The sequence below is a fragment of the Podarcis erhardii genome (assembly GCF_964252035.2).
Source record: "Podarcis erhardii genome assembly, chromosome: 16".
NCBI lineage: Eukaryota > Metazoa > Chordata > Lepidosauria > Squamata > Lacertidae > Podarcis > Podarcis erhardii.
The window spans coordinates 32538102-32560088 of NC_138514.1; the positions used below are offsets into that span (position 1 = coordinate 32538102).

A 21987-nucleotide genomic window follows, 5' to 3' on the forward strand; every position below is an offset into this window, starting at 1 on the left:
TGTAGAGCAAGGAGCATTGTTGGGCAGAACAATCCCCATTGTTCTTGTACCTGTAATCTACACACCAAAGTCAGCGAGCTCAAGAGGCAAACAACAGAAATCAGCTTTCTGACAAGCGTTAGGGTTGTGTTGGGGTCAGTGTGGGGTCACTAGCTCTTTTCTTTTGGGTCTCTGCTGCTGGTTCCTTAAACAATACAGCATCCTCAATCTATCACTCTCTCTCTCCCCCCCCCCCCTTTCTAAAGGAATGGGTGGAGGGAGACAACTAATGTAATCCCACCCAGTTGCAGCATGGAAGACTGCAGAACTTCTATCCAGCATTGCTGGTTACAAACAGGGAACTGATAAATGGGACCTTTTGAGTCATCTTTTATGATGGAAGCACTCAAAATATTGCATCATACTTGGGAACAGCCACTGTGCTAGAGTTTCTGTTTTCTGGTTGGGATTGAATCACATGCCAGCAAATTCAGGTTGTACGATTAAAGCTGATTTGGTACTCTTGCGCAGCACAGCTACTTGCTCCCTCCCTCCCCAAAAAGGATTTTATGTGGTAAGGAAATTTATGGGATCATCCACTTGGAAAGTGTGGGATAACGACTGCTTCGTGCAATGTTGTCTGACCCCTCCACCCACCAGTCAGAATGAGTTCTCACTAAATACTTACCGTAAATAATGTTTTTGTTTAAGAAGGCTTTTCCTGATGGTTGACCCGGTCATTTATAAGATATCAATTATAGATCTGCATAAATATTCTTCTTTGGTTTTTAGAATTTGTCAGAACGATGCTATTGTTGTGAGAATGTTACGTTTTGGGGTCTGGGTCAGTTTTCATCTTACACAGTGCTTTGATGGCTTTATGCTATAAAGCAATCTTTGAATAAATAACCAATGTCGTTTGCACAATCCACATAATGCATTCAAAGCACATAGCTTCCACCATAAAAAGGAAGCCTGGGATCTGTCATTTGCTAAGGGTGCTGGGAGTTTTAACTCCGGGAGGGGGAGGCTACAGTTCCCAGGAACCTTTGGGGGAAGTCATGTGCTTTAAATGAATGTCTTCCGATGTCCTCACAAACTCGGTGCAAACAAATCACCAGAATAAACATTCAATAAACAGGGTGTCTGGGAGCAACCTAAATTCAGTATAACACTGGCGGTGTCAGTCAGGGTCACCTTTGGACTGGACCCCTCGTTCTTCTCATCAGACTACAATTTCCAGGATGTTTTGGTGGAGGAGCCATTATATTATTACCATTAGTATATTTTATGAAATTTGTATACCATCCTTTACCCATAGGTCTCAGGGTGGTTCACAGCATGTTATTAATTGCAGCATAAAGTTTTGTGGCTAAAATTAAAGCCTCGGAAGAACCTCAGAGGAATCATCGTCTACGGATTTCCTGAATTTCAGGCCAAAATCTCTCCCAAGCCCTTTCTGGAGTTGAACCTAGGATACACCAGAGCCAGTGTGTGTTCATATCACTGAGCTACGGCCCTTTCTCTGATTCACATGTCATCATTTAAGCTGCCTCTAATCTTAAATGTACAGGAAGATTTTAGCAGATTGAACCAGTCTGGTTTTTATCGGCTAAGGTCCTCCCTGCCCTACCCACCGAATTGAAATCCCACCCATTATTGGGATAGTGAGACCAATTTACCCTCCGGCCTTCTGCAGATGAATAAAGGGTGCTTATGTAACACCCCTTTCCTCATGCCAAAGACCACTGACTGATCAGGTCACAGCCACACATGGTACATAAAAGCACTCCTATAACACTTGAATCATCATGGCTTCCCCCACCCCAAAGAATCCTGGAAACTGTAGCTTGCTAAGGATTCTGGGAGTTGCAACTCTGTGAGGGGTCTCCTGCCAACTTGCAGCACCCTTAACAAACTGGGATTCATTTGTCATGATGGTTAAAAGTGGTATAAAGGTGCTTTAAATGCATGGGGTGGATGTGGCTTGATTCCACCCCACTGGCTGTATTGATTTCACTGATTTTACTTAGTCATTTTACAGCCTATTCTCTAGCAACTGAAATGCCAGCATAGCATTAGTTAAAGATATGTTAGGGCTGGGGTGGGGACAGCTACGATTTTTCTGATAATGTGCTAGCACAGATCACATATACTGTGTGCAGCATGTGCCTTTGGTGTTCCTGAACATCATTATTATTATTATTATTATTATTATTATTATTATTATTATTATCATCATCATCATCATCATCATCATCATTTATTCATTCATTTGTATACCACTTACATACCAAAAAATGGCCGTAAAATCCATAATTAAAATGCACAGTAACAAATCCTTTAGGGCATCAAAACATCCTTAATTGGAATATGCAGCAATGCAAAAACAATTGAACAGCACAGCAATTAAAACACTTAAAAACTAGTTGAAACAATGGAACAAGAAGTTCAGTTCGGGGGAAAGTTTGCCTAGACAGGGGTGTTCCTTCACAATGCCAGCCCTCATGGCGGCTCCTGTATTTGGGCAATGAGGGCGTTCCACGACCCTGGTGCCACCAGTGTAGAAGCTCACCTCCATGCTGCCACACGCTGGTGATAATCAGGCTGTGGCAAAACTACCCGTTATATAGATCCCATTAACTGATTGCAGCATGTGCTAGAAGGGAATCACAAAACCACTCCTTGCCGCCAAGACTGAATGGGGGACGGGGGCTGAACCTTAGAATTATAGAGCTTGAAGTTGTCTAGTCCAGCCAATTGGAAGCTTACAATTATGGTCAAAACAAAATAAAAAAATTCCTTCCAGTAGCACCTTAAAGACCAACTGAGTTAGTTAGTTCTAGGTATGAGCTTTCGTGTGCATGCACACTTCTTCAGATACACTGAAACAGAAGTCACCGGATCTTTCTATATAGTGAGAAGGTGGGGAGGGGTATTACTCAGAAGGGTGGTGGGGAGGGGTATTACTCAGAAGGTGGGGAGTAATACCCCTCCCCACCTTCTCACTATATAGAAAGATCCGGTGACTTCTGTTTCAGTGTATCTGAAGAAGTGTGCATGCACACGAAAGCTCATACCTAGAACTAACTAACTCAGTTGGTCTTTAAGGTGCTACTGGAAGGAATTTTTTTAATTTTTTAATTTTCTTAATTTTTTTAATTTTTTTAATTTTTTTAATTTTTTTAATTTTTTAATTTTTTTAATTTTTTTAATTTTTTTAATTTTTTTAATTTTTTTAATTTTTTTAATTTTTTTAATTTTTTAAATTTTTTTATTTTGTTTTGACCATGGCAGACCAACACGGCTACCTATCTGTACTTACAATTATGATTATTGTTGTTATTAATTACCCACCTTTGAGCTGCTAGGAGGAAAGGTGGGCTGGAAAATACAAATACAGTGGTACCTTGGTTCTCAAACTTAATGCGTTCCAGAAGTTCGTTCCAAAACCAAGGTGTGCTTTCTCATAGAAAGTAATGCAAAATGGATTAATCCATTCCAGACTTTTAAAAACAACCCCTAAAACAGCAATTTAACATGAATTTTACTATCTAACGAGACCATTGATCCATAAAATGAAAGCAGTAAACAATGTACTGCAGTCACACAATCAATCAATCAATCAGTAGCTGAACCAGGTTCCACACAGTCACAAAAACAAAACAAAAAAGCCACAAAAACACAAAATAAATAGCAAAAACAGACAGACCTCAGCGTAACACTCAAAACGGAAGCATAACACTCAAAATGGAGCACATTCGGCTTCCAAAAAATGTTTGCAAACTGGAACACTTACTTCCAGGTTTGCAGTGTTTGGGTTCCAAGTTGTTTGAGTACCAAGTTGTTTGAGAACCAAGGTACCACTGTATAACAAAAATACAAATAATCATGGGAACTGTAGTTGAAGGGTGCTGGGAGCAGTAGCTCTTTGAGGGGTAAACTATGGTTCACAGGGATGTTTGTTTTAAATATGGTTTAGATGTATGGTGTGTATGTAGCAGTGTTCCTCCGACTGTCCCAGGTAGCAAATGCAACAAGCCAAATCTGGATGTGCTTTGAAGCAGCTGCCTAAAGAGGCTCCACTCTCTTCCCCACTGACCACGATGTGACCCTAGTGGTGGAATGTCCCACACAATACCCGTGTGACAGAGAGAGGAGCTTACTCTCTTCTATCAGGGCCTGATTGCTTACAAGATGCACTACCAGCACACTGTCAGCAAAATCAGCTGTTTTCAGTGTTTTCCCTGCTTGCCTTTACAATAATACGCCAGCATGGAGTCGGGAGGGGGGGTTACCCTGGCTTTGTTTCCAGCCCCCCCCAACTCCTCCCGGTTATGCATGCTTAATTGACAATTAAAGTTGGGGCTTTGAACCAGCGTGGGTGCCTTTGATGTGTCCTCCGCATCCCTCCAGCATCTGTTGAGTTAGCCAATGACTCTCTTTTGTTTTTCCTCTTATTACGGGGCCACTGAGATGGTTCAGCCAGTGTCCAGTTTATTCCGAGAGGATGGAAAGGCTCTTAAATGTGGTCCTTTTAACCCATCCTCCCTATATCCCTTCCTTTAAACAATAAAATAAATAGCATTGTGCTTTGGATCAGCAAGGTTTGCCATTACAGGCCTCGTTTACCTCAGAGGGCACAGACTTCAGTCCGAAAGTAGTGAAATTCAACACTCTGAGAAATATGAAATAGTCACCATGCTGATTCTTAAGAACATAGATTGTTGCCTTATACTGAGTCAGACCAATGGTCCATCTGGCTCAGTATTGTCTATACAGACTGGTAGCAGCTCTCCAGGATTTCAGACAAAGGTCTTTCCCAGCCCTATCTGAACCTGGGACCTTCTGCATGCAAAGCAGGTGCGCTGCTGCTTAGCTATGGTGCATCCCAGGAACATGGGAAGCTGCAATATACTTCACAGGTCCATTTAGTTCAGTATTGTCTGCACTGACTGGCAGCAGCTCTCCAGGTCTTTCCTCTTACCTTTTATCTGTTCTTTTTAAACTGGGCGTGCCTGGGACCTTCTGCATGCAAAACAGGAGCTCTACCACTAAGCGGCAACCCTCCCCCCGCTTTCCTGGAAATATCTACTTAGTTAAAACTTGTACCCTCATTTCCACAAGTTTGTAATGGGTTCCAGGAACTGTAGCTCTGTGGAATATAAACTACAGTACCCAGGATTCTTTGGGTGAAGTCTTGTACTTTAAATGTATGGTGTGTGAACAAACATCTGAAATATCTGAAAGACCATCTCCTTCTTTACAGACCCTTCTTGGGTGTTAAGACTGGCACAGGGGAGGTCCTCTTGGAACTTAATGCTGTTCTTGAGAGTTTGCAAGTTTGCCACAGAGAGAGCATCGTGATAAGGTCTCTCTGTGGCAGCTCCTGAGCTCTGAAATTCTCTCCCCACGGAGGTGTCCCTGGCTCCTTCATTGCACAGCTTTCATCATCTGCTAAAGATGCATCTTTTTGCTCTGGCCTTGGACGCCTGGTAGATATAGATTAACCCATATATTTAGGATTCTGATTGTAGATTGTTTCAACTAATTTTCATCCTGTGTTTTTATATTGTATTCCACCCTGGGACCTTATGGTGAAGAGTGAGTAAGAAAATCAATAAATAATAATGATGATGAACAGGAAGAAACCTTTATCCATTCCTGCTACCTCTCTTCAATTGGCCAGATATTTTTTTAAAAAATATTTTTATTAAAGTTTTCTTGGTTTACAAAGGTATGCACAATGCCTCTTTTTTCAAGTTGCATTTTCCATAGGTCAATTTCATTTGTTGAGAATTGGCCAGATATTGACCCAGGGACTTTCTGCATGTGGACATGTGCTCTCTTGCCGAGCTGTGACCCTCTCTCAGTAACTGGTGTGGGGTCTGTAGGACCTGTTCTAATTGATTGATGGAATCTGCTCCTGTAAAATATGATGATGTCTGCTGTCTAAGTTGGCTTTGAAAGGAGATTAGACAAATTGAACCGGAGGACAAGTCTATCAATGGCTCCCAATCATCTTGGCTATATACGTCTCCCAGGTTCAGGCCCAGAAGCAGTATTCCTCTCAGTGGTAGAGCACCTGCTTTGCATGCAGAAGGTCCCAAGTTCAATCCCTGATATCTCCAGGTAGCACTAGGAAATACGTCTTCTCCGAAATCCTGAAGAGCTGCTGCCTGTCAGTGTAGACAGTACTAAACTAGGTGGACCAATGGTGTGACTTAGTATAAGGCATCTTCCTACGTTCCCATGTCTAGAGGGAAGGGTCATAGCTTAGTGGTAGGGCACCTGCTTTGCATGCAGAAGGTCCTAGGTTCAAAACCCAGCATCTCCACGTAGTTGGTGATGGGAAAGACCCTTTTTTTGCCCTGGCCTCTGCAGAACTGCTGCCAGTCAGAACAGACAATAGTAAGCTAGGAGGCAAATAGTCTGACTGGGTATAAGGAATCTTCTTATATACCAGTGGCTGAGAATCACAAACTGGGGAGAGCGTTCTTGTTGTTACGTCTTGCTTTTGGGCTTCCCGAAGACACCTGGATGGTCTGTGTGTGACAGACTCTGGGTCCAATCTGGCAGGGCTCTTCTGTGTTTACTCTAGAATGTATCCCAGAATCCTTTGCCACACACTGGAGATCCTTCCACAGCCCTGCACATGAGGCTTTCCTAAGCAGCTGATGTGCAAAGGATCCCTTCCGGAGGCTGAAAGAAAAAGAGCTGAAACTTACAGCCACAAAGCTCTTCATTGGAGGTTTAATATCCCCGCTTTAATTTACTCACCTGCACAATGCAAGGGGCAGGGGAGAGATGGAATTTGCAACTCCTCACAGGCCGGCTGTTTTTTTTGCTGACCCCACTGATGACTCTCCATGCTGGGATTTGAACTGTCCTTGCACTGTTTCTGTAGGGTTGTCTGGAGCACTAAATTCCTTAACTGCTTAATAGCATGCCTCAAATCGTCTGCAACCCTCTTCTGTCCCAAGCCACTCTAGCCAGTACTAAATAATGTAACAGTTGTATGCAATTAAGCTTTGAATTCTGAAGGGATGAGGAGAGAGGTATAGCATAATTTATACATTTTTTGTGTATGTGTGTAACTTTCTTTAAACCTTCTTAAGAGGATGGCAAAAGGGGAGGATTTTTTTTTAATTGCTGATGACCATTTTCACTGTGTCGGCTTGCACAATAACCCTGTGATGTATAACTCCCTATAACTCTATAAAGAGTTCACTATAACTCCTGTTTTACAGATGAGGGACTGAGGATCCAGACATAGGTTCCTTCCAGACCACTTGCTTACTGAGCACTCATCCTGATTTGTTTGCACAAGGTTTGTGGGGAGGTTAGACAACATTGGCTGTTTATTAAGCATTCGTTCTGATCTGTGCGCAGGAAGGTTAAGCAGCGTTGCATGAAGCAATTGTTATTCCATAGTTTCCAGGGCATCTTCTCATCACTTTCCTTATCGCAAAAAGTCCCCTTTGTCTTTTTTCTTTCTTTTTGGAAGCAGGCTTGTTGCTCAAGAGCTCCAAATGAACTTTCATTACACAATCCTGAATTTGCCAGGATGAGGTTAAATCCCACCTGAAAACAGTGACGGTCTGCTCCATAGATACTTCCCTAGTGCAGGTTCAGCCCAATATACTTCGCTGCCTGAAGTGTTATTCTCCTTTCATGTGCATTTCCCCATAACTTTCTGTATCACAATCATCATCATCATCATCATCTTTTTTTTTTTTTTTTTTTTTAAATAATTTTTATTGATTTTACAACATAAACAAAAAACAAATAAACATAACACGACTTCCCCAAACCTCCCCTTCCCTGCATCCAAATTTTTAAAAATTTTTAGCAATTCTTCATCCCATTTTTATATTTAATTCTCTTTAAAAAAATTCTATTTTATAAATTTCAATTTATAGCTGTAATTCTTTGTATCCAATCCCTTGACATCTTAACATTCCGAAATTTTACAACAATTTTTAAGATAGATTTTAAATTTTTTCCAGTCCTCCTCCACTGTCTCTTTCTTCTGGTCACGAATTCTGCCGGTCATCTCTGCCAATCCCATAAATTCAGTCACCTTGGTCTGCCATTCTTCCAGAGTAGGTAATTCTTTAGTCTTCCAATACTTCGCCAAAAGGATTCTTGCTGCTGTTGTTGCATACATAAAAAAGGTCCTATCTTTCTTTGGTACCAATTGGCCGACCATGCCCAGGAGAAAAGCCTCCGGTTTCTTTACAAATGTCCACTTAAGGATTTTCTTAATTTCATTATAGATCATTTCCCAGTAGGCCTTAATCTTTGGGCAGGTCCACCAAAGGTGATAAAAAGTTCCTTCACATTCATTGCACTTCCAACAATTGTTATTGGGCAAATGATATATCTTTGCAAGCTTGACTGGAGTCATGTACCACCTATAGATCATTTTCATTATGTTCTCTTTCAGGGCACTGCATGCCGTAAATTTAATACCTGTGGTCCATAACTGCTCCCAGTCAGCAAACATAATATCATGACCAATATCCTGTGCCCACTTAATCATAGCTGATTTAACCGTTTCATCCTGTGTATTCCATTTTAGCAGCAGATTATACATTCTAGACAGATTCTTGGTATTGGGTTCTAGCAATTCTGTTTCTAACTTTGACCTCTCCTTCTGAAATCCTAGTTTTCTGTCCTGCTTAAAAGTTTCATTGATCTGGAAATAATGTAACCAATCTCGAACTTTGGGTTTCAATTTCTCAAAACTCTGTAGTTTCAACTTTTCACCATCATATTCTATAATTTCACAATATTTTGGCCACTCTGTATCCATGTTCAGTCTTTTTACCGCCTTAGCTTCCATTGGTGACAACCACCTGGGGGTTTTACTTTCAAGCAAATCTTTATATCGGTTCCATACATTATACAATGCTTTCCTAACAATATGGTTTTTAAAATTTCTATGTACCTTTACCTTGTCATACCATAAATATGCATGCCAACCAAAACTATTATCATAACCTTCCAGGTCCAGAATGTCTGTATTCTCAAGAAGTAGCCATGGTTTCAGCCAGCAAAAAGCCGCTGCTTCATAATAAAGTTTTAAGTCCGGCAGGGCAAAGCCCCCTCTATCCTTTGCATCAGTCAAAATCTTAAATTTTATTCTGGGTTTTTTGCCCTGCCAGACAAATTTAGATATATCTTTCTGCCACTTCTTGAAACAGTCCATCTTATCTAAAATTTGCAATGTCTGGAACAGAAACAACAATCTCGGCAATACATTCATCTTGATAACAGCAATTCGGCCTAACAAGGAAAGTCTCAATCTTGACCATATATCGAGATCTTTCTTCACTTCGGCCCAGCATTTCTCATAATTGTCTTTAAATAGGTTCACATTCTTAGATGTTAAATTCACCCCCAGATATTTTACCTTTTTAGTAATTTCCAAACCAGTTTCTCTTTGAAAACTATCTTTTTCCCCCACCGTGAGATTTTTTTCCAACACCTTTGTCTTATGTTTATTTAATTTAAAACCTGCTACCTGACCAAATATTTCAATAAGTTCCAAAACTCTTTTTGTACTGGTTTCTGGCTGTTGTAATGTCAAGACTAGATCATCTGCAAATGCTCTTAACTTATAATGTTTAGTTCCGACCTGTCATCATCATCATCTTTTTGGCAAGTGGGTTTGCCGAACTTTAATTCTGCAATCTGAATTTGCCAGTAAGCAGTAAAAATTTACCTGAAAATAGTGACAGTCTGGGAAGTGCCCTCTATAAAATCAGACATTTGAGGGTAGGAAAGAAACAGGGAAATGTAGTAAAGAGGATGGGATAAATGACTGCATAACCACCCTGCAAGCAAATAAGGACAAATGCTCATTTTTGTATAATCTTCCTGCAAACAAATCTGAACAAATGGTTAATGAAGACTGGGCATTGTTTAACCTCTGCATAAGCCTTGTGCAAGCAAATGAAGATGAAATACTCAAATAAACAGTTCATCTGGAGGATCTCAAGATGGTACTTGGGACTTAATTTGGGCCAGGATTGAGCCTGGGCATCTGCTTTCAAATAGCTAGACTTGACCCTGAAATGTGTGAATTAAAGAAATTAATTAATTACATTTCCCCTGAGTGTATTTCACTCACCGTGGAGTAGCTAAAGAGAGTTCATCATTCACACCAGAGATGAACTGTAACATATCCAGGGTAGTGTTTTGGAATGGATGTGGCATCCATTCTGACATCTCTCTTTCTAGCATAAATCAACTCATTAAACGTCAACCAAATCAGAGATAGTAGCACAACATACCAACTTACTCTTCACGTAAAGGAGACAAGTGCTTTCTTCTTTAATTATACCACTGTTTCTACGTGTCTTAAGATTTTCAGTCCTTTGGAATAAAGTTGTAGGGGTTAGTTCTCTGGGGGAAGGGGAGCACTTAAAACGGTTCTCAGTGATTTATTCCCCATTCTACTGCTAGGAGGAGGAGCGGAATGCTGGATTTGAATGCCAAAGGGGAACGGCCCATCCAAGCCCCATATTTTACGCTTTCTTGCTCATTATTGTGTTGTATCAGCTCAACACGTTGTTTAGGAACCTTTTCTGGTTTTATTGGGGATAATTAGAGCTTTATGGCACCAGCCAAATAGGCAAAGGAGGAGAGTCACAATAAACTGGTTTATAATGGACATAAATGATTCGCCCCACAGCCGCAGGAGAGTAACGCTTTCAAGCACCTTTTGAGTGGCAGTCTCTTGTAGTTTTTGCTGGCTCTCTCAATAGAATCCGTGGGCTCTTGTAGATGAAATGGTACAAAGGCAGAAATGTTGATCGGTCTTTTGGTGGGGAGGGGGTGTAGAAAGAGCTCCCCCCGCGAGTCAGAAGACTTAGGGGTTATCCACACTTCCTCTATCCCTGCTTCTTTCCCCAGGGAGAAACCCTTCCTTAGTGCTCAGTCGGAGGAAAAAGGCACTCCGGTTTTCAGCGGATTACTGTTTGTTCTGATTTAGAACCACTTGGACCCATGCCTTCAGAATTGTAGAAAAAGCCCTTAGGGACTTGGAGACTTTGTGGATGTAGGGGTAGGTTTCCTTCCTCTGCTATGTGTGACTTATGAACTAAAAAGTCACAGCCACCCCATACATTTACAGTAATCCCTGTTGCACCACTTCAACTGCCATGGCTCCTCGCCTAAAAAATCATGGGGACTGTAGTTTGCTAAAGGTGCTGGGAATTCTAGCTCTGTGAGGGTCCCCTAAAAAAACCTCACTCAGCATCCTTAACAAACGACAGCCCCCAGGATTCTTTAGGGGAAGCCATGGAAGTTCAAAGCTTGGTATCATAGTGGTTTGAATGCATGGTGTGAATATAACTGAAATAAAACATCCAGTTTTTGGAGGGGAAAATACTAAAAATAAAAATGCCGGTAATGACATGCTTTTATATTATAAATACAGTGGTACCTCAGGTTAAGTACTTAATTCGTTCTGGACATCCGTTCTTAACCTGAAACTGTTCTTAACCTGAAGCACCACTTTAGCGAATGGGGTCTCCCGCTGCCGCTGCGCCGCCGGAGCGCGATTTCTGTTCTCATCCTGAAGCAAAGTTCTTAACCCGAGGTACTATTTCTGGGTTAGCGGAGTCTGTAACCTGAAGTGTATGTAACCTGAAGCGTATGTAACCCGAGGTACCACGGTATATGGCATGTCCTGATTTGGAATACAGTGGTACCTCTGGTTGTGAATGGGATCTGTTCTGGAGCTATGGTCACATCCCAAGGAATTTGCAACTGGAGGTGGTGCTTCTGCACATGTGCGCGGTGCGTAGAGCACTTCTGTGCTTGCGCACGAGGCGAAACCCAGAAAACTACTTCAGGGTTTGCCACATACGTATCCCGAAGGATACGTAACCAGAGGTGAACACAACTAGAGGTACCACTGTACTTGAATATGGTTAGGAGCAGAGGAACCTGCCTTATACTGTGTCAGACCATCATCCCTCTAGCTCAGTATTGTCTACACTGACTGGCAGCAGTTCTCCCAGGGCCAGGAACATTCCTAGTCTTGCTTGGAGATGCTATTGGGGCGTGAACCTGGGACCTTCTGTATGCAAAGCAGATGCTCTCTACCACTGAGCTACAGTGGTAATAAATTTATTAAACTGGTATACAGCCCTTCACCCAAAGATCACAGGGCAGTTCACAACAAAAAAATACAAAATGAAAACACACATGATAAAAACAGGAATAAACCCATAACCCTCCCCCACTCCCACAAACACATTTAAAAGGACATAGAATGAGCCCAAGGCCTGGTTAAAGAGAATGTTTTCGCCTGGCACCTAAAGATATGTAATAAAAGCAACAGGCAAGCTGAAAAAGTTGGAAAGGGGCAGAAAAAGGCAATAGGACCTGTGTATGTGGAATACCTCCCCTATGAGGAAAAGACAATGCACCTGAGGCTTTCTTGTTTGTGGGTAGGGGAGAATGGTTAAGCTGAGGTTTTCTGAAATTATGCATGGCATGGAGAGCGAACCTTTTCTCCCTCTCCCATAATACTAGAATTCAAGGTCATCCAAGTTAAATTTATGGGCAGTGGATCCAGAACAGACAAAGGGCCTCTCCAGACCGGTGTTTTATTGTGGGTCTGTTCTGCAGCATGGTGTTAACACAGAAATAGTGCATTAGTGGTTGATTTATTCTACTTTATTTTGTCGTGCTTTTCTATGAGCACTGTCTCAAGGGGCTATAGTGGAACAAAAGTGGAACAAAAATAAACCAGGACATGGTGGCGTAAAAATGGGTTTGGGATTCCATCAGGAAGTTACGGGATACAAACCACTGGAAATGAAGCAGTGTGACTTCCCCAAAACTTTTGCAGGTACAGTGTTGGAAGTGGGATTGTGTGTGACCGCCCAGATGCTATCATAAGCACAAATCATCATGAGTGTTCGATAAAAAGGACGTCTGGAGGAACCTGAAAGGAAATATTCCCTCCCCCACCTACCCACAATGTGCAATTTGGAAAGTTTCACCAAACAAGCCAATGTGGTTAGAAAACCGATATTTTCTGTGCTTGGGCAGGAAAACATGAAGCAGCCAATAAAGGCATTTGATGGGCTCTACAACCTGGAGTCGGAAACAATAGTTCAGGTCCCATAAACAAGACTTTTATATTCCGTCTGCTCCTCTACTAAAGCCATCTTTATGAAGCAAGGCGCAGTCACGCAGAGGTGGTTTTTCTATCAGGCTTTGCTGCTGAGAACTAATGGCAGAGGGAGCTGCGGGAAGAATGAAACCTCTCCATGCCACAAGAGCCTCACGCTGTGGCAAGGGAAGAGGGCGAACAATGGGCTGGGCTTTTCAATGCCTGTCTCGCCCAGGTTTTCCATAAACCACAGACAATATCCTTCGCACAATATATTATCCCAAGACATTCAGAAGCCAGGGAATCTTTACCTTCCAGGCGTGCTGCTGAGGATTCTCAATATTTATTCATTTATTCCAAGCTAGGAATATAAAGTTGGTTGCTGTCATTTCATTTCCAGGGCCAGTTCAAAGGGCTCACATTAGCATTTAAAGCCCTGAACGACTTGAGCCTCAAATATATTTCAGAAACCACCTCCTTCCCTATAGACTATCTCAGGTGTTAAGATCATCAGAGGGGGGGTCCTCTTGGCAGTTCCTTCACCATCAGATTTTTTTTGGGGGGGTCTGCCCAGGAGAGGGCATTATTTGTGGCAGCCCCTGAATTGTGGAGAATTCCCTCCCCACAAAGGTGTACCCAGCACCTTCACTGTGTAGTCTTAGTTTGTTGAAGGCGCAACACTTTGACCTGGACTTTGACTCCACACACACACACACACACACACACAGAGAAGGCAGGCAAGAGAGAGTAGGACTGGGCAATATATTGATATATCATCCAAAACCGGTTTGAAGTCCATATTGTGATATCCATTTCATAATTTTTGACCTGGCAGTATATCACAAATCATGATGTATATTTGACCTTGGCGGTGTATCATCCAAAACCAGTTTTGAAGTCATATAATGATATTGGTTTCGTAGTTTTTGGCCTGGCAATATATCATAAATCATGGTGTGTGGGATGTGGGTGTTATGCAAAAATCACAATGGAGGAAAAACCCATGAAGCCAGCCAGTGCCTCTACATAGTTCCACCCTTATTTCAGACATCGTGATATCACAATGTTTGGCTGGTGATACAGTGGTGCCTCGCAAGACGAAAAGAATCCTTCCGCGATTCTCTTTGTCTAGCGGTTTTTTCGTCTTGCGAAGCAAGCCCATTGACGGCTTAGCGGATTAGCGCTATTAGCGGCTTAGCAGCTTTTAGCGGCTTATCAGCTTAGCGGATAAGCAGATAAGCGGCTTAGCGGCTTAGAAAGGGGGGGGGGAGTCGGAAAAACTCGCAAGACATTTCGTCTTGCGAAGCAAGCCCATAGGGAAATTCGTTTTGCGAAGCGCCTCCAAAACGGAAAACCCTTTCATCTAGCAGGTTTTTCGTCTTGCGAGGCATTCGTCTTGCGGGGCACCACTGTATATCATGATGTTGAAATCCAGGTATCGGCCAGCCCTAATTAGGAGACTTCCTGTTGTCTTCCTTGTAATCTGTAATGTCGGTTAATCCATCATTAACTGTTATAATATTGTACTGTTAAATTGTTGCAGCCCATCCTGGGACCACCTGGTCCCAAACAAGCTTCTTAAGTAGAGATCTTTCCAGTCTGCATCTTTATTGGAATTGTTTTTCAATGACTTAACTGTTTTATCATTTGTGAGTTTGGGCTCATCCACACAGCCCTGAATGGGAACAAATGTCATTGGGTTTTCTCCAGATTGGCATTTGCTCTGATTTAGGTCCTAAAGAGCTGGTTTTCTAGGGGAAAGCAGCAAGTCAAAGGCTTAACCACTTAAGACTCATGCCTAGAAAGCACAAGACAAGTGGGAAACTGTGGGATATGAACTATTATTAATGATAATAGCAATAGGCAGGTAAGAAGTGTTGTTGTTTGTTTCCTTGTTTTGGTATGTTATGCTGCTCTACCACCAAAGCACATCCCCCCCAAAACGACTTGCCAACCAATTAAAAACCACACATGACAATAAAATTCAGTCAGTTTTGCCCTACACTGCAACTGCATTTTCATAGAATCCTAGAAATGTAGAGTTAGAAGGGACCACAAGGGTCATCTAGTCCAACCCCATATACCTCCAACAGCAAGGTTGCTGAACTACATAGGCCTTTGGTCTGACTAGCAGGGCTCTCCTGATGTTCTTGCCATCACCGCAGGCAGGGTCAGCTTGAAATACCCATATTTTTCGCTCTATAACATGCACCAGACCATAACACGCACGTAGTTTTTAGAGGAGGAAAACAAGAAAAAAAAATCTAAACGAAACAGTGGATGTATGATTTTTGTGGTTCATGCTGTGGCCACAGACATAGTGATCTGACAGTGAGTTTGGAGTAGCCCAATGCAAAAATCCTGAGGATCCATGTGGATCCATGCTTTGTAACCATGTTTTAAGTGGGGAGGGAAGGAAAAGCACTCAAGGGACAAGGAGCACGCATGGGATGTGTGGAGAAGGATGCTGCTAAAAATGCTATTTAGCGAGCTGAGTGGGGAGGAGAGAGGGACAGAGAGCCTGCTTGCTCTAAAGGAACCAACCAGACAGGAGCCGCTTACACTCGTGTAAGCGGCTCCTCTCCTGCTTTGCTCCTTTAAAGAAGCAGGCTCTCTGTCCCTCTCTCCTCCCCACTCAGTGGCTCTTCTCCTGCTTTGCTGTTTCAAAGCGAGCCATGGAGGAGGGAAGGAAGGGGAACCATGGATCCTCTGCTCATGACTGCAGCAGATCTCCCCCGCCCCCCCCCCCCGTAGGCATTCCCTCCATAACATGCACAGACATTTCCCCTTACTTTCTAGGAGGAAAAAAGTGAGTGTTATGGTGCAAAAAAATACGGTACAGTGGTGCCTCGCAAGACGAAAAGAATCCGTTCCGCAAGTCTCTTCGTCTTGCGGTTTTTTCGTCTTGCGAAGCAACCCTATTAGCAGCTTAGCGGATTCGCGCTATTAGCGGCTTAGCAGCTTAGAAAAAGGGGGGGGAGTGAAAAGACTCGCAAGACGTTTTCGTCTTGCGAAGCAAGCCCATAGGGAAATTCGTCTTGGGAAGCGCCTCTAGAAACGGAAAACCCTTTCATCTAGCGGGTTTTTCGTCTTGCGAGGCATTCGTCTTGCGGGGCACCACTGTACTGTATTTCTCTTCCTGAGGTGAAATACAAGATGGCACCATTGCAGAAGCTGGGTCGACTGGGAGTTGAGCCTCGCTTCAGCCTTAGTTCCAGGCAATGGGAGAGTGTTCCCCACTGCCCCTTAGGAGAGCAGGCTAGTTATGGTGGTGCAGGGACAGACCATAGAATCATAGAATCATAGAGTTGGAAGAGACCACAAGGGCCATCGAGTCCAACCCCCTGCCAAGCAGGAAACACCATCAGAGCACTCCTGACATATGGTTGCCAAGCCTCTGCTTAAAGATCTCCAAAGAAGGAGACTCCACCACACTCCTTGGGACCACATGGCGTGCACACACTCAGCTCTGTCCTTCAGCAGAAGGGTACAGCCAGGGGGTTGCCAATGCCGTCTCCTAGCATCTTCTGCCTGAAGCAGTTCTCCTCACTGCCTAATGATAGGGGAGGACCAGAGAACATGATCAGAAAAAGCATATTTGTACTTGGTTTCTGCAGTGCTTAAAAATAAATCCATTCTGCCAGAAGACCCTGTATAAACTGTAACCACAGTTTATAGCTAGAAATTTTAGGATTTGGGGGTCCAAAAAGTGTGTGGGGAAGTGGAAGAGAATCAGCAAAAGAATTTCCAGAACTCCAAATATACATGCACCTTAATATGCTTGGCATTATTTAATTTTATTATGTATTAGTGCAATAAAATACATAGAATGTCCCATAAAGCTTTAATTATCTCTTAACGGGATTTTTCACCTTGGAGTTAACTTTCCTAAGAAGAAACCGATTCTCCTTTTAAATTTGCAAAATCCATGTGGATTGTGGGTGGGGGAGGAGGTAATGAAGGAATGGGTGTTATTTACGTTTCAATTAAGAAAAAACAAACCTTGTCCCTCAAACTCAGCTCTCTTTGTTCTAATTATCTTCCCTCCCATTGTTCAAACAATGTTTCAGACTTTCTGATCTGGCCCGAGCCTGGGCACCCTTTGCATGAGGTTAGGAATACAGTCAAAGAATGCGGGTGTACAGCGCTTCAGATTGAGCAATGTTTACCCTGTTCTTGTCTGGGGCATCCACTTGCGCTGGCAAAGGTCCATTTGTCAAAAGAGCATTCTTCCATTATCAGGGATGGGGAAAATAGAGGGTGCCAAAGACATCTCGAGAAAAAGGCCTCTCAAACACTTTCCGCATCTGTGGCATGGGGTCTGTATGGGTTGCAACATCCACACGCCATACATTTAAAGCAGATTCCTTCTGCCGAAGAATTCTGGGAACCGTAGCTTGCCTTTCACGGTTCCCAGCACCCTCGGCAAACTATAGTTCCCAGGATTCTTTGTGGGCGGAGAACATGTGCTTTAAATGTATGGTGGGTAGATATATTCTGGGTTGAGGTCAACTCAATGGATTTGCACGGCATGACTGGGTCAGTGTATGTATCCCCTGAGATACATCCACATGGTCTTCTCTGCAAAATTGCATCAAATATCCATCTAATTCAGAATCCTGTTTCCTGCATTGGTCAACTGGCTACTGGGTTTCAGTGAAGTAATCTGTTGGCTCAAGAGTCAACAACCCTCTAGAATGTTGCTGGACCACAACTCGCATCATCTCCAGCCTGCATGGTTCATGGTCTGTGATGATGGGTGGGATGTTCCAATAACCTCTGGAAGGCACCATGTTGGTTACCCCTGCTTCTCCAGAACTAGACCGCAGGGCTAGCAGTGGGGTTGAGTTCGAGTCTTATCTGGAGTGCAAGTCTTGGGAAGGAACCTTGGACTGGTCATGTTTCGCATGCTAAACTTCCCAGGTTGAAGCCTGGTGGCCTCACCAGTTAAAAGAATAAGCTGGTAGGCAATGAGAAAGACTTGTATGAGAGCTGCTGCTGCCAGTCAGAGTCAACAGTACTGAGCTAGATGGACAAAGGGCTCTTCCAGACGGAACTTTTATCGTGGGATCGGGTGCTGCTTACGCCACAAGCTTTTTTCAGCATGCACACCCACGTTTGTGTTTGCATTTATTCCATGCTTTCCCCACTAGAAAAATAGGCGTCAGTACTCACCATGAAGTTGTTACAGTAAGTAACAAAAAAATAAGGAGAGGCGCCAGTACTGCATACCCTTGAGTACCCACTGAAAAAAAGTATTTATTATTTTTATATACCTCCTTTTCTTGGAAGGAGTTCAAGGTGGTGTACATGGCCCTCCTCCTTCTATTTCATCCTCACAACAACCCTGTGAGGCGGGTTAGGCTGCTGGCCTGATCCAGTAGGCTCTTATTTTTTTATGCTAGGATTTGAACCCGAGACCTTCTGCAGGCAAAGCATGGGTTCTGCCACTGATTCCTCCTTTACCAGGTCCACTGTGGTCACTTTAGTTGCCCAGGTGCTGCCTGGGCTTTATCTTCCCCCAGCGGCTCGCCTTCCAACAATGCTTTTGGTTTGTGGCGCATGACGGTGCATAACAAATTACCTCTTGAGCCTCAGGACTGATAAAAGGGATTTTGTTTCCCAGCTGGCTTCCTCAGTTAATTATTTCTGATCTGCTCTGTGTGCCTTCCAGTGTATCCCATGGCTGAAGGTTTTGAACATTATATATATAAAAAACTTAAACACACCTACAGTGAATCATTTCATACCTTCCAACTGCTCCTTGTTTAACAAGACGAGCTGTCTGTTTTTCTCACAGCTGCTGGTGTGTATTGTTGGACACACATCTGGTATATGGGAAGGATGTACAGTGGTACCTCAGAAGCCGAACGGAATCCTTTCTGGAAGACCGTTTGACTTCCAAAACGTTTGGAAACCAAGGCGTGGCTTCCAATTGGCTGCAGCCAATCAGAAGCCATGTTGGACATTCAGGTTCCAAAGAATGTTCGCAAACCGGAACACTCACTCCGGGTCTGTGGCATTTGGGAGCCAAAATGTTCAACTCGCAAGGCGTTCGACTTCCAAGATATGACTGTATAGGGAGGGACCACAGCTCAGTGGCAGAGCATCTGCTTGGCATGCAGAAGGTCCCAGGTTCATCCCCTGGCATCTCCAGGCAGGGCTAGGAAAAACCCATACCTCAAACCTCTACCAATCATTGTAGGACCTTACCAGCTTGGAGGCAGGACATCTCAATGGCTGCCTGATTCATTATATGCCCAGTCACTTGATTGGGGGGGGGGGGGAGTCTCTGTTGGTGGTCCTCCATGCATTCAGTGTTGTGGGCCCAGGCCTGTGCAGCTCCCTCCCTCTGACTTGAGATGAGACAGGAGCCCTCCTTGCTGAACTGCACGTGAATGACAAAAGGGGTGTTCACACATTACATGCAACAAGTGTACAACCTGCGTGTCTGTGGAGCTGTACAATAATTTGCATGTCCTGTTAAACCAGTGTACAGTCTTTGCACACGTGTATACAACAGGTGAGCTGTACAAGTGAAAAAGCATACACTTTCACACTAAAACTTGTACTTGTGTAGAGACAGCCTCTGCCTGCATCCAGTCAAATGTATGAACTGCTCTTTCGTGGACACAAAACGGCTGAGCTGTGCACTTGTATAGTTATTAACATGTCACGTTCAATATGCACACAGACTCCGTGTACACAAAATCTCAGCTCTAGAAAGCAGCACACCTGCACGCTTTCACCCACACACTTGCACAGCTTGTATCTGTGTCCAGCGTAATTTGTGAACAAGCCTAAATACTCTCTGGTTCCAGGAGGCATTTTAAGGTAGCATCCATGTTTCTGTGTGGGTTTTATGGTGATCTTTTAAGTTGTTTTATTCCCTATATGGCTTTTTTATTATCAAATGTACACCGCTTAGAAAGTGCTAATGGTGAAGCAGCATATAAATGCCTTTAAAACAAATAAATAACATGCCTGAAACTATTTGAATTATCTTCTCCCCAGGAGTCCGCTACAGCCAACCGGGGAGCAATGAAGTCACTTCCTCCTCCGCCATTAGTCACCATGGCAACAGCTCCATGGTGACCACCAGCCAGGCTGCCCTACAGCAAGTGTCTCCAGCCGGTTTGGACCCAGGCCACAGCCACAGCCTGCTCCCACCGGACGGCAAAATGGTGAGCACACCTGCCCTATTGTAGCTCTGGGACTGATAAGATAAGATGGCCTAGCAAGCAAAACAAACAAAACTTTCTCTTTTTCATTTTTTTTTGAAAACTCTGGGGGTTTGTGTGTGCATGTTGGTTTTTTTTGCACAAGACCTGTGTTAAAACAATGAGGCGTTTGTAGGGACAGGAAGGGGGAAAGCCTGAGTACACTGAGGAAAAAGTCATCATGCTGACCTTACCTTTTCCCTGGCAACAGGTAGTGACATAGGCTTTGAAACCCGCCAATAAATGTGACACAGAGCCGTTCTCAGGGTATTGATTGAATGCCTGCTAAATTGGAACGGTGGGGTGGATCATTGTTTGCTCTTCACTGTTGATGACATTCCATTTGATTAAAACACACACACACACACACACACACACACACCACCTTCAATCATTCCATCCCCACTGAAGTCATTTAGCAAACTCCCATGATCCCTTTCTCTTTTAACCCCTATGACTATCTACATTCAGGCCAACAGATGTTAGCAAAAGTAATAATGGCCTGGTTCGTATGTAACAATAAACTATGGTTTATTAAACTATGGCATAGTGTTATGTGTGAACCCAGCTAAGCAGTTTAACTATGGCTTGTTAACTATGGTTAAAGATGGATAACTAAGGTTTGCAGTTGGTTTATTAGCCTTCATTAACATTAACCATGGCTTAACATTACAAGCAAACCTCCTTCTTAGTTATGATTCAGGAACCATCACTGCAAGTGAAGAGCGGTAAATAATTCAAGCCACTCTCAAAGCTTGGCTGCTGCTGCTAATGCTTCTAACAAATCTGTGGCATAAAAAACACACCCCATGGTTTAAGTAATTGTCTGCCAGATGCTTCAAATCTATGGTTCATTAACTATAGTTATCATTAGGCATGGCTATCATTAGGCATGGTTTAGTGTTACTTGTGAACCAGGCCACTGTTTTTTCCAATAGAGATGGAAATAAGGACAACACTAATGGCAGGGTGAGCTCTCTATCTCAAGAAGACATTATATAAAAAGAGAGCTCAGGGCAGACTTCTTGGCCATTGGCTGATCCCAGCTTTGTCCCTCCTTGACAAATGAAAGGCACCTGTTGGTCTTTCTCCCTCTGCCATGTTTCAGGTGGACTCTGACTTTTGGGGGAAGGGTGTGTGTGTGTGTGTTTTCAAAAGCAGAGTTTGCATATGGAACCATCCCTTCATGATGTAATTAGAATCTGAAAGTGTTTTCTTAAACAAAATCCTTCAAAACTAACCTGAGATTGGGGGTATGGATGATTTCCTAGCGATGACATGGGCACTGGCCAATCAGTGTGTGTATAGGTAGCATTTAAACTGTGCTGTATCATGTTTATGTGTTACGTGGAAACTCTTAATGCAAGGTACTGAGCCCCCTGATTAGAACTGGGACAGATTTAGGTTGTGATTGCCCTGTGAAACTAGTTAAAACACAGCATGTTTTTCAAAATCCCTTGGAGCCTTTAAGAACTACAGTGGATCCTTGGTTTTAGAACAGTTTAGTTTATGAACAACTTGGATTAAGAATGCTGCAAACCGGGAAGTAGGTGTTTTGGTTTGTGAACTTTGCCTTGGAATAAGAACATATTTCGCTTCCTGTTGAGTGTGTTCTATTTGTAAATTGAGTCCCCCGCTGCTATGGGAAAG

At 43.1% G+C, this 21987-nt stretch overlaps 1 protein-coding gene across 3 annotated transcripts in view; it reads left to right on the plus strand.

Annotated features, from left to right (window-relative positions):
- Positions 1-21987, plus strand: part of HNF1B (HNF1 homeobox B) — a 63405-nt gene that overhangs the window by 29348 nt on the left and 12070 nt on the right. For all 3 annotated transcript variants that reach the window (XM_081844172.1, XM_081844173.1, XM_081844174.1), the window contains exon 5: positions 20132-20301. In XM_081844172.1, the coding sequence (XP_081700298.1) occupies positions 20132-20301 (170 nt within the window). The remainder of the gene's footprint in view (positions 1-20131; positions 20302-21987) is intronic.